At 44.4% G+C, this 12164-nt stretch overlaps 1 protein-coding gene across 1 annotated transcript; it reads right to left on the bottom strand.

The window, feature by feature from the left end:
- Positions 1-2477: 2477 nt before the first annotated feature.
- On the bottom strand, positions 2478-11859 carry LOC128807517 (aldo-keto reductase family 1 member B1-like). Its single transcript, XM_053977975.1, has 10 exons — positions 11747-11859; positions 11329-11496; positions 10751-10867; positions 9387-9464; positions 8868-8990; positions 5581-5687; positions 5351-5432; positions 4739-4822; positions 3846-3928; positions 2478-3110 (listed from the first exon to the last, which is right to left on the bottom strand). The coding sequence occupies exons 1-10, from the start codon at positions 11810-11812 to the stop codon at positions 3068-3070; spliced, it is 951 nt and encodes a 316-aa protein (XP_053833950.1). The 5' UTR covers positions 11813-11859; the 3' UTR covers positions 2478-3067.
- Positions 11860-12164: the final 305 nt, after the last annotated feature.

The raw sequence follows: 12164 nt of genomic DNA, 5'->3' as shown, positions 1-12164 counted from the left end.
TGAGTGCAGCTGCAAGTGAAACAAATTTTGTGCAAGTACGGCTTTTACCAGTTCCAAGGACATGTTTTCTTTCTGATAGCTGCTCTTAATCTTTCCTGTAGGCTGAAAATCCTCTTCCCAGGGTGTGCTACAGTATCAGCTCAGCTGCTGCAGCAGGGTCCCCAGAATGTCTAGGAAGAGGCCGACAAGGTGGAGCTGAACTACAAGTTCTTAAATTAAGAACACAAAACAAAACACAACTTTTCATTGGAAGAGCTACAAAACTGTATTTGTCCTTAAAAATGTCTTTGATCAGAAACCCAGAGATCTGTCAAATCACAATACAAAAACAAATGCTGTGAACAGTTTCAGCAGGAAGAGCTCAGTTGGCAGCAATGCTGAGCTCCGGATATCGAGCTCTTTGATCTTTCCACTTTACCTTTCAGGAGATGAAAGGAAATCTCTGCTCTTGTAGGCAGAGAGTATGGCACAAGCATGGGGGTACAAAAGACTGTTTTACTGTAAGAATTCCTAGATCATCCTAGACTAAAGGAAGACTGCCTCTTCCTCCATCTCAGCCTTGAGTATATCTACCCTTGGAGAAGCAATCCAAAACCATTAAGGGTGACAGGGTTTCCTGTCACTCCCTTGCCATGCTTTCTGTTCGAGCTTGTGCATCATCACCCCTGCACTCAGGTGCTTCTCTGCTTTCCCTCTATTCCCACTCTGACACTTCAAGATCCAAGCCCTCTGCCGGCCAAGTGCTGCACTGTGTCCCAGAACGACCCTTCCCAAATTCCTTCCCACGAAGTCATCCAGTGAAATACAGAGAGAGCCTGTTACAATGCCACTCCACCCTGAGTGCTCTCCCTTCTGCTGTCTCCAAGCTGTCTCCAGTAAAATTCCTACTTCCAGAATGGAAAATTTCATTTCAAACTTCCATAAAGTTGCAGTGAAACGAAAACACAGGAAGCTAACAGAACCTGATGTACTATTTTGGAAACCCTGACCCTCAATGTAGCTTCTTGCCAGAACACACTTGTCACAAAAATGTTATTTGCAATTAAGTCAACATTGCCCCAAACAGTTTTCTGTCACAGCTCAGACTAAGCAAAACCTCTTCTGGATTTTTAGATGCCTTAGGGCTTTTGTTTATCGTGTTAGAGATTCCCAAAAACACTCGCAGAGCTGAAGCTTTTAAGTCCAGAATTTAAAGTGATTTATAATCAATTTATATTAGAAGAACCAGCATTAGAAGAGCATATTGCTTCAAGTCAGACACTGATTCTTTCCTCCTTGTATTTTAAGTTAACTTAATCTTGTCTGTTCAGCCTATTGTAAATTATTGTGACCAAAAACATGTTGCATGCTAATTCTGGTCTTAGCATTACTGGAAAGATTTAAAAATACTTAATTTTTTTTCCTTTCTAATAAATACTAACCATTACATTGAGAAAGCAGATTTTTTTTTTTTTGTACTTTTCAATCAGTACGATTCTTTAGACTCCTTTTGCTCAGAACCAGGAAACAAACCACCTATTTCACAAATCCTTTGATATCAAATTGCCTTCATGTTACATTTTAACCTGGCTAAGTTCACTTTAAGGTTTGCTACACAGTTATGGAATCACAATTCTACATTTACCATTTAGATTGGTTATGCATTAACAGCCCTGGTGTCTCCCTCCTTCCATCTGTTCAGAGAGAACCCCCTTTCTGCCTACACAACCTCCTCAGAGGGACCACTCACATCCCAGATCTACTCAGACATCTGAAAAACTCTCACAGGAATATGCAAGAAAGCCACCCGACATTAGCCACTGCTTTTACCAGTGCCCAAATGTATTTTGTGAACAGTCTTGAGCAGCTCTCAGGTGGCAACAGCTTTAAAACCACTGCAAGTATTGTGAAAAACACAAAGGGACAACTCACAAAATAGAAGTTCAGGTATCAGCCTATTTTTCTGTGCTCCCTGAACAAAGCATTAAGTTTCTGATCTGCTAGCTCAGTGACACAGGATTTTCTTGGAAACCCATTTTCACTATATTTGCCAGTGGTATCTTGTACAAACACAGAATTCCTTCCTGCATCATGTGCTCCCTGCTGGAGAGGGCAACTTTTCTACTGCTTATTAAAGCAATCCCATAGGATGCTGTGTAGGCTTCAAATCTTCAGTGAAATGGGTTTTCTACTAGCAAAAAGTATACTATCACCTCAGTAAGATAAAAACTGAATCAAATGTGACTGTATTGCTTGTCAGAACCAAACCACTTCTGTTTAAAGAGAGGTACAAACAGAATCACTGGCCACAAGTTTAACCATGGGAACAGCAGGCAGCTCCCAGGGCACACATAAGAAGTCAACATCAATGGATGATTTTGTGGAGGATGGTAATTTTCTTGCTTTTGTGTAATCTCTAGAGACAGCTGATATTATACAGCTGCTCCAGCATTACCACCATTAGAGAATTACTGAAATAACCATCTCATTACACACAGTAATGAAACTGTATTTTATTATAAGCAAAACAGCTTTTATATCACCAAGAAACCAGGATCTATACACTTTTCAAGAGCTACCCATGTAGAAATCACTTAGAAATCAACTTATACTTTCAATTACAGGGGAAAAAAAGGTATGGAGTGTTACAAAGAAACAAAACCAATCCCAATCATAACCAGAAAAAAAAAAAAAAAAAAGCAGACCTCATTATGCAACATCTGCCAATATCCTGGTCCTTCCAGACAGCAATAGCTAGCTCCAAATCACAGTATTCCAAAATAAAAGTGACTGCTTGCTCAAACTTGCTCAATGCTTTCTGCTTACCGATTCCAGACTTGCTCTTTGGCAAAGAAAATCTACTAGTCCACACAGTGTGCTCTTCAGAACTGTTTCAGCATTTCCTTCTTCCAAAAAAGAAAACAGCAGAGTCACAGAGTACATATACTGCATCTTTGTGGGGAAAAAAGAAGGGAAAAAAAATGGGAGTGTGGAGGGGTGTCTGATGCAGTGAAAAAGCTACACAGACAACTCATAGACAACAGCAGAAGCATATCTGGGAAGCCTGAAGAAAGGCAGGGAACCATCTTCAGTATTCTGCATTGAAAGGGTAGCCCTTGTGAGTTTTGCACCTGGAGGAAATCAAAAAGCAAAGATTATTTCACATCCCAGAGGCATTGTATGCATCTGTAACCACTTCAAAGAACCACCAAGGGAAGAGATTAACTGTATAAAAGCAAAGTCTGTTTCTCTTTTCCTTGGCGACGTGCTGCATTTCCAAACAAAAAGATTCTGAGTGTCTTCTGTTGTTTGGGTGATTGGACTTAGAGGTGGCTTTGTAGACAACCAAGTCAAGGTTTTGCTATTTACTGACAGGAAAATAGCAAAATCTGCAGCCTGCCAAAAAAATTCATATCTGGATCTACACTTCCAAGTAGCAAATCCTCATGTTATATTTTAAATGTTCATCTACCTTCCCAACAACTCCTGAAGAACACACAGATTTTGTAATGTACTTAAGACAGAACACCACAAGCAAAGCTGATCAAGATTTTAAGTCTGCATCATGCTCACTCCTCCAATATGCACAAAAAAAAATTACGAGTAAGAAGCCTCCTGTTGCAATTCCAGCTACAAAGAGTTTCTTGGCAACTGAACTGAAAATGAAGCTTGCTCAATGCTCATCATGTTTTGGTTCATAAAATGAACATTAAAAAAAAATCTTACTCTGGAAAGTTATTTTGAGGAAGACCCCTTTGAAAACTCAGTTTGCATGTCCTGAATTTCAGTCAAGACTACCACCTGTAACTTCATTTACTGAACTATGTGATAACTTAATAGTTTAAAGAAAAGGAAGTGCCACTTACATTAACATTTCGCAGACTCTCCAGTTTCTGTTAAAACTGAGAATAGTTGCCATCTCCTCTTTAGTCAATTCAAAGTCAAACACCTAACAGGAGAAAAAGCCAGAAATCACCTCTTTGAACAAATCAGTGCTTGTAAGCAAAAAAAAATTAAGAAAAAAAAAATCACAAAATTAAAGAACAAGACCACAAGGTAGGTGTTTGTTGGAAGTAACTGCTTCATGAAGGGAAAGGAAAAAGACATGACCCTCTGGATTTCTGAGCCTCCTCTAGCTGGGGTGGGAGAGGCAGGAATTATAGAATCTCAAGTTGCAGTAACACATGCCAGTTGCTTTAAGAAGTTTGGGGAGCACTGTGTGGCAGAATGCCTCCATCTCCCACTTGCAAAGAACACATCTTTCTGTGCTAAGCCAAAATAGTAGCTACAAGACCTCCATATTCCACCTAAAGCCACTGAGTGTTTGGAAGCAAAATCCTAATCCTGGGACCAGTCCAGGACCACTGAATCCAGAGCAGCAACATGGTTTAGGGACACCAGGACTATTTCCTTAAAAGTGTTTGCTCTACAGAAGTCTTTTGGGGTGTGCTACTGCACTCAGGCCCCAAATAAGCTGCCAAATGACTCATTCACATGACACAAAACAGGAAGAATCACAATGTGACTGCTCAGATTATCAGGATACAGTGTTTCCCAAAGCTTTGGTCACTCCTGCTCTCCCACTGTAATCTTAAATTCAGCCCTCAGGAGCCTGTAAGTAAACACATGGAGGAAAAGCCCTGTCCTCTTGTCAGAAGAGCACCTGGGAAGGGTGAGAAAGCATCACTGCTTGCTGTGCAGGGAGAAGCCAAGCCATCCCTGGACATGCCAAGCACTCAGCTCACTCCTATTGACTCACCTGGAAGTTCTCCACAATGCGCTGCGGTGTGACGGATTTGGGGATCACAACCACATTTCTCTGGATGTGGAACCGGATGAGAACCTGCAAGAGGCACATCACTGCATCACAGAGGGGATGGCTCTTGCTCCATGCAAGCAGAGCCTTACATGCAAGCAGTTACTTACTGTAAATGGTACAATTCAGCTGAATTAACCCACTCTTTGGAGCTGCTTTTCAAATTACACCTGAATTCTAAACAGCACTTCCTGACGTGCATGTAGAGGAGTGGTGAAATCCCACAAGGCTTCCTTTCTCCTCTCCCTTGCAATTTAGTGACACTCAATTCCTTTCCTTCTCACCCAGATTTTGAGTGGGCTATTCAAATGTTCCCTTCTTTGCAACAGCACTTGAGATGGGAAGACAAACAAACACAGCAACATCTGAAGATGGGTCAAGAAAATGTTTCTTGTGATGATCAGAGCACCTTTGCAAGTATGCATGGAAGGCCACATAAGGAACAAACCTGCATTGCCACCTAACACCACAGGTGACAGGGAACAAAGAGCCAGCCTGTCCTCTACATTGTCATTACCTTGTGCTACAGGAAGGGGTACTCTGGCACCTACTCACCTGTGCTGGGGTTTTGTTGTGCTTGGCTGCAATCTCCTTGATCTTGGGGTCATCCAGCAGGGAAGGATCATCAGGCTTAGCCCTACACAGAGGAAAGAAGATCAGTGGCAAGAAACCTCCATAGGCCCAACCTCGTAAAGATCTGTATCTGGATGAAAAATTAATGCTGCACACGTAGTCTCAGTGCTTCCAGAATAATCCACACCAGCTCCCTGGCAAAGCAATCTTACCATGGTCTGTCAGGAGAGCCAAGGGGGCTGTATGCTGTCACAGCAATCCCTTTGGATTGGCAGTACTTGATCAGCTTCTCCTGGGTAAGGTACGGATGACACTCCACCTGCCAGCATAAAAAGTACAGAGACTGACAGTGACTGAACTGCTTTAACATGTTCCAGGGATTAGTTTCTAATCAAAGGCTGATTTTTGTGCTAACTCCAATGGTCTCTAAGCAATATTATACAGTCTTTATTTTCTCTGTGCCTCACCCCCTTACTACTATTTATAGTAGCTCTCCTTGCAATGAAGGGTCCAAGGACTGTGACAACAAACTTTGCTGATCCAGATCATCTCCAGCATATGGGTGACCAGCTACACAATTGCTTCAATGGGACAGTAAAATGCACACCCAGGAGAGCTGTAAAATCACAGCAACAGAATTGCAGACCAGGGAAGTACAAAGTTCTTTTTTCACCCCTAATTAAATATGCCATAATATTTTTTTACAGCTACCATATTAACTTCAAGGCCAGCATTCTTTCATTAGTCTTTCTTTGCTTTGTGTCCATACTCACATTAATCACCTCTAGTTTGAAAATGTTGAGAATGGTTGCCTGCTACAGATTTTAGACCTTCAGCCCACTGCCCATTACAGACCTTTTGCAAACACACATGCACTTAGCATGAACTTCTGTAAGAATAGCTGCATAATGGAGCACAGACTCCTTCCCAGTGGCTCTGTGTTCTGGCAGGCAAATGCACAGATAGGGAGCATGGAACAGGAACTGCTCGTGCATCAGGAGGCAGTGAATGAGCATGAGTATTTGATACTTTGCACAGAGGGACTTTCAGGATAGCTGCACACCAGGGAACATTACTTTTCTTCCAGCGGGCAGCAGCGAGAACCGTTTGGACTACGCTGCCATTTGAGCCTCCTGCAGCTGCACTCTGAGGGCAATCCCTGGAAACTTGTGCTGCTGGCAGGTGGAGCAAGGGAGTGCAAAACATGGAATCAGTTTACAGCCTTGAGCGCTTTATTTGTGGTTCTAGCTGCCTGCTGTTATCAGAGGCCTGCATGCCTCTTTCCCCTCTGAGACATGTTGGAATATTAAACAGAACAGAGAGCTCCATTTTTAGGACATATTAGACATATTTATTTTGCTTCAGCAGTTGCAGAAAGACAGCTATTTAAGACTAACAGAGCATCTAGTTTTCCCAACTATTCAGTAAGTCGAATTTATGCAACATAAGCAAGGTACAGTCATCCTCTCCACTGGCACTCAAAGTTGAAAAATTAAATTAAGTACTAGCATTATTGTTATGCAATTACTACCTTGCCAAATTAACGTCTCACTACAATTGAAACCAACACAACCTGGCTGCATTCAAATAAAGAATGGGAATGACAAGAAAGACAGTGGATTACACATGAAATATCTGCACAGAGAAAGTATTTCCAGGAAGCACTCTCACTATTAGCCCAACTGGTAAGTGTTAGTAACAGCAAGCTTTCAGGCTTGCAAGTGTTTCTTCGGAAGCAGTAGTTTATGAAGGACCAAAGATCCAATGCTTTGTGCTAAACTTGATTATAGTCAATAATCATTTAGAGCCTGAGGGCATTGACAAGTGTGAGAGGCCCAAGATCAGTGACCCCCTAGGTCAGAGATAAGGTAATTGAGATGATAATAATGATATTAATGATATGATATAAATTATAATAATGTAACTGCCATATAGTGATCATGACAGCGAGGTGTGGCAGATGTTGAAAGGTTACCTTAAAACTTACACAAAGTTTTCTGAAAGTGCTTTGGGGCAGATAATGCTCAAGTTACCACAATAAATGACCCAGTTTTACTAATCAGTAATTGATTAGAGTCCTTCAGATGCCATAAGAGTCAAGGTCAACCCTAGGCAGACCCCACTGGAGCCTATCCTGGGACTTGTCCTCTTCAGCAACCTGTGCCAGTCTATAATCATGTCAATCTGGCAGGACTGCCACTACAGCAAGACCCATTCAGGCAGAAACAACAGGCAAACAAAAACCCAAAGGAATTCAACAAGGCTGCACACAAAGCCATGCACCTGGGAAGGAAAAGCCCCTGGCAATAGCACAGGCTGGAACCTGACTACCTGTGAAGCAGCCATGCTAGAAAGGACTTGGGGGGTCATAACAGACTGAGCAGGACACGAGGCAGCAGTGAGCCCTGGCAGCAGGAACACAGCCAGTAAATTGTGAGAAGTGATCATTTGCCTCTAACTCATCCTTGCCAGACCACCTTCATAGTACTGTGTTCAGTCTTCCTCTTCCCAGCTCCCCTCAGTAGCAGAAATACTGACAGACTGCCATCAATTTAGAAGAGAAACTCCAGGATGGGTAAGGGCTGGAGATCCTGCCATACTGGGAAAGGCTGAGAGAGCTGGGCTTGTTGTGCCTGGGGAAGGGAAGGCTTCAGGCCTTCAAGTAGCAGCTTTGCAGTACCTAAAAGGAGGTCATTCAAAGACAAGCCAAGCTCTTTAATGGTGCTTGGAGGAAGGCAACAGATGCAAGCTGAAAACAAGAGAGGTTGAGACTGGATGTAGGAGAACTCCTCCTCCCTTGTCATGCACTCGAGGGGGTCAGGGAGCAGAGCACACTGCCTAGGGAGGCTGTGCAGTCTCCATCCTCTCAGGTTTTCGAGATGGATAAAGCCCTGGACAACCCGGTCTGATCTCAGGGCTGATGTTCCTCTGAGCAGATCATCTCCCAAGGTCTCCTGCCATCTGAATTTTGCTAAGATTTCATTCAAGTGCTGTCTATACAATTTCTACTGTATTGCCCACCCTGCAACTCCTTCTCCTCCTTCCCCTCATTAACTCTTGAGTCCATAAAGCATGTTTCTGATCAATTCCCTCAGTCATCAGCAACAGGAACTGGCTTCTCCACAGAAGTGTCATGAAAAGGTTATCCAATTCTCTGTATATACATACACCAAGTCTTACTCTACTGCAAGGAAGTTTTTAGAGCTCATCTGAGTTCCCCCTCCTTTCCTCCTACAAGGAGGGATTCTGGAGCTGCTCACTGCCAGATTTCCAAGCAATGGCACAGAGTTCATAAAAAAACAGCACACCTTGGCATCACCTGGAGGGTGAGATTGAAGAATATGTAGCCTATGAAGTAGAATATGTCTACTCCAGTCTTTCTTTCTATAGCCTTATTTATAAAGTAAGATCTTTGTAATTTTCTTAAAAAAAAACCCAACAAATGGCCACACAAAAAAGAATACCACCAAACACTTGCCTCTGCCACTTTGCAGCTCACCTGATTATTTGCAGGTTTGTATTTCAGTCCTGGCTTGTTCAAGATTCTTTCAATCTGCTCATGGTTGAAGTTGGAGATTCCAATGGCTTTTACCAGGCCAGCATCCACCAGCTCCTCCATGGCCTGGCAGAAAGAAGCACAAAGTCAGCATCTAATATACAAAGGCAGGGCCTGAACAGCACATGCTTCCTGACATGCCTTGTTTCCTTCATAAGAAACCTAAATGAAGTGTTTACGTTTTCAGAGCTCAGGCTTGGAAAAAAAAAAAAAAAATCACAGAGCACTGGTGTATATGTGCCATGCTTCCCATACTCAAAGCACTCATTCTTTTGAGATTAGGGAAATTCACAGCAAGTTAGAAGTGGAAAATGATGAATTGATACATGACAATTTGCTATTGTACCAGTGAGTCTTTCCAAGTAATTCTAAGTACATGAGATTGTCTTCTGCTCTCAGCAGTCTCTGATGCTCTCCTTACCTTAATCAGTCTAAACTTTCTCCTGCAGTGGCTGAACTTACCTCCCATGTCTGTAGAATATCTGTGTTGCTGGAGATAGCCATGCCTTTTTCATCTACAGGGAACAGGTCCTCTCCTGCCTGTCAGTGAGAGAGAAATTGCTTGAAACACACATTTATTGGGATGTTGGGTTAACACCAGCTGAAGACCATGATCCCATAAACTCTTATTACAGGACAAACTAATCCTTATTGTACTAATTATCTACGTATGTATTAGACTTTAATACTCACTATCTCTAGTCTTCAGTCTTTTCTTTTGTGTTCTCATGGTACTGTGGTGGTTTTTTTTTGCCTACAGTCAAGCCATGAACACTGTATCCCCTGGCTCCTCAAATCAAAAATATGGTGAAAAACTTAAGTCTCCACTTGTAATACAGAAAGTAGAACTATAGCCAGTTTACAAAAATATGCAGTTATCTGCTCATAATTAAGTGTTTCAGTGAAATGCATAAGAAGGACCCACTTAGGACTTGGAATATGTTCACCTTATACTGGACCAGATTTCCTGACAGATCTTGCATGGGGAGCCTCATTGTTTGAGCTGCTGGCACAGGGAAGGTTAGAACACCCTGTATCCCAGTTAGGACTATCTGCCAGGTATCAACTTCATTCAAAACCAGTTATTTTCTACTCATTCATTATTTACACCGTAACACATTTTCACTTTGATAGTTCTGTCCATGTGAAACTAATTTTAAAAACACAGATGTTATGAAGAACAGTTCATCTTGGTAGCAAGAGGTAGACAGAAAATTTTGATCAAGGTCTCACTGAAAGCCTAAGCTTGGACATATTCAAACTGAGACATCAGCTCCTTTGCATGCAGACAGTGGAAGAGTTAGGAACTAAAAAGTTTAACTCTAGAGCCTGTGGAATGCTAAAAGATCACTTCAAGCTGGATTGTATTTAAGGATTCAGTGATTAAAGACAGAAATAAAAGACAATCTCTTACTCTGTAACATACAGAGGAAAGAACTTCAGTCAGACAGCAAAGTATAGCCCTCTTCCCACAAAGAGAGAACCACATTAAGCATAACTTTGGATTTGTAGACGACAACACAAGCAATAATCAAAAGGAAAGAGATAAAACTTCTGCTTCCAGCAGGGAAACCCATCCCTAGGGTTCAAGGTCTGCCTCTTCAATGGCCAAAAGGGCAGCAGATGCCATGCAAGCAGGGATCTCAGAGGCAAAAATCAACAGCCTGGCTCACATGGCCACAGTAAAGCTGAGCACCAGAGCAGTGCTGTTACAAAATACACATAGAATGATCTGTGCAACTGCAGCAATCTCTGGGCTATAAAGCCATATAGCTCCTCATAACTGCCACTCACAGACAAAGTCAAGGGCGCTGCTGTTACTGTACCTTGAAACCAAGAGGCCAGTGGATGAGGTACAGATCCAGGTAATCCAGTTTCAGGGCAGCAAGAGTCTTCTGGCAGGCTCCCTTCACCAGATGCTTCTCATGAAACGTGCACCACAGCTGGAGACAAAAAGCCAAGGCACATTGTGACCTCTTGGGTTAAAGCTCTTGGAACTCTTCTGTACTGTTCAGCAGGGTGCCTGTCCCCTTGGGAAAGTGATGTCAAACCAGGTCATCCTACAGCTCTTCAAGTGGGGCTTGTTCTGCGAGCAGCACTGGCCTGTGACACTGGGCAATGTGTGCAGTGGCAGCACACATGATTGCACGGTGTCCTGGCAGATAGCAGAAGTAGTCTTGTTTCACTTATTAACACTTAAGTTGAAAGTTTCACCCAAATTTGTGGTATAGACCCTGCGTAATTCTCAATACAGGATGACAAAGTAGGAATCTCAGGAATGGCTTAAGTGATGTTCTGAACTGTTCCACGCTCAGCACAACAGAGTAGGCAAGTAAAGAAGTGGAGAGTTACTTTAACATAAAAAAGGTATCCCCTGGTACATCCTGTATCACCAGACTCGTACCTTACTGACGACAAAGAGGTCCTCTCGTTTCACAACGCCTTCCTTGATTTTCTGCTGGATCCCTTCCCCAACTTCGTTTTCATTCTGGTACACGTAGGCACAGTCGAAGTGGCGGTACCCGGCATCGATGGCAGCCGTCACCGCAGCTGTCACCTTCCCTGGCTGGGACTGAAAAAAGCGACGGCAAAAAAAGCTCTCATCGACACAGCACTGAAGACCTTTCTCACGGCAAGATAAGACCGAGAAAGCCACCACATCCAAAGCAAACCCCAGCTAAAATAAAGCCAAATCCCGGCGGCGGCCTGGCCGCTGTCGGCGGCGCCGGCAGCGCTCGCAGGGCCCGAGCCGCGCTCCTTCTCCTTCCTTCCCCCCTCGCCATCGCCCTCACGCCGCCAGCCCAAGGAGCGCGTCCCGCTACCTTCCACGTGCCCAGCCCCAGGATGGGCATCTTGGCCCCAGTGTTGAGCTGCACGTAGCTCGCCATGGCCGCGCCAGCAGCACCACCACGGCTGCGGCCGAACGCCGCGCCTTTAATAGCGAGCGGGGCCGGGCCCGCCCCGCCCGGCGCGGCGCGGGGCCCTCGGGGCGGCGCCGAGCCCGGGGCCGTGCGGGGCAGGCCGCGGCTCCGCGCTGCGGGATCGGCCCGCGGCCCCCTGCGCTCACCGCACACGGACCCTGCCGCAGCGCCTCGGGCCCCCAGCCTCGTCCCCGGGTGCGGGGGACAGAGGGGACATGAGACGCGGCCGTCCCGCCGCGCCCCGAGCGCTGTTGGCGCGCCGGGCCCCGGCTCCCCGCCGCAGGGGTGGTGGCCCTGGCTGGTGCCCCTTGCCGGAGTC

This window comes from Vidua macroura, chromosome 5 (assembly GCF_024509145.1).
Source record: "Vidua macroura isolate BioBank_ID:100142 chromosome 5, ASM2450914v1, whole genome shotgun sequence".
In the NCBI taxonomy this organism is placed as follows: domain Eukaryota; kingdom Metazoa; phylum Chordata; class Aves; order Passeriformes; family Viduidae; genus Vidua; species Vidua macroura.
This window is presented reverse-complemented; position numbering and strand designations above follow the sequence as displayed.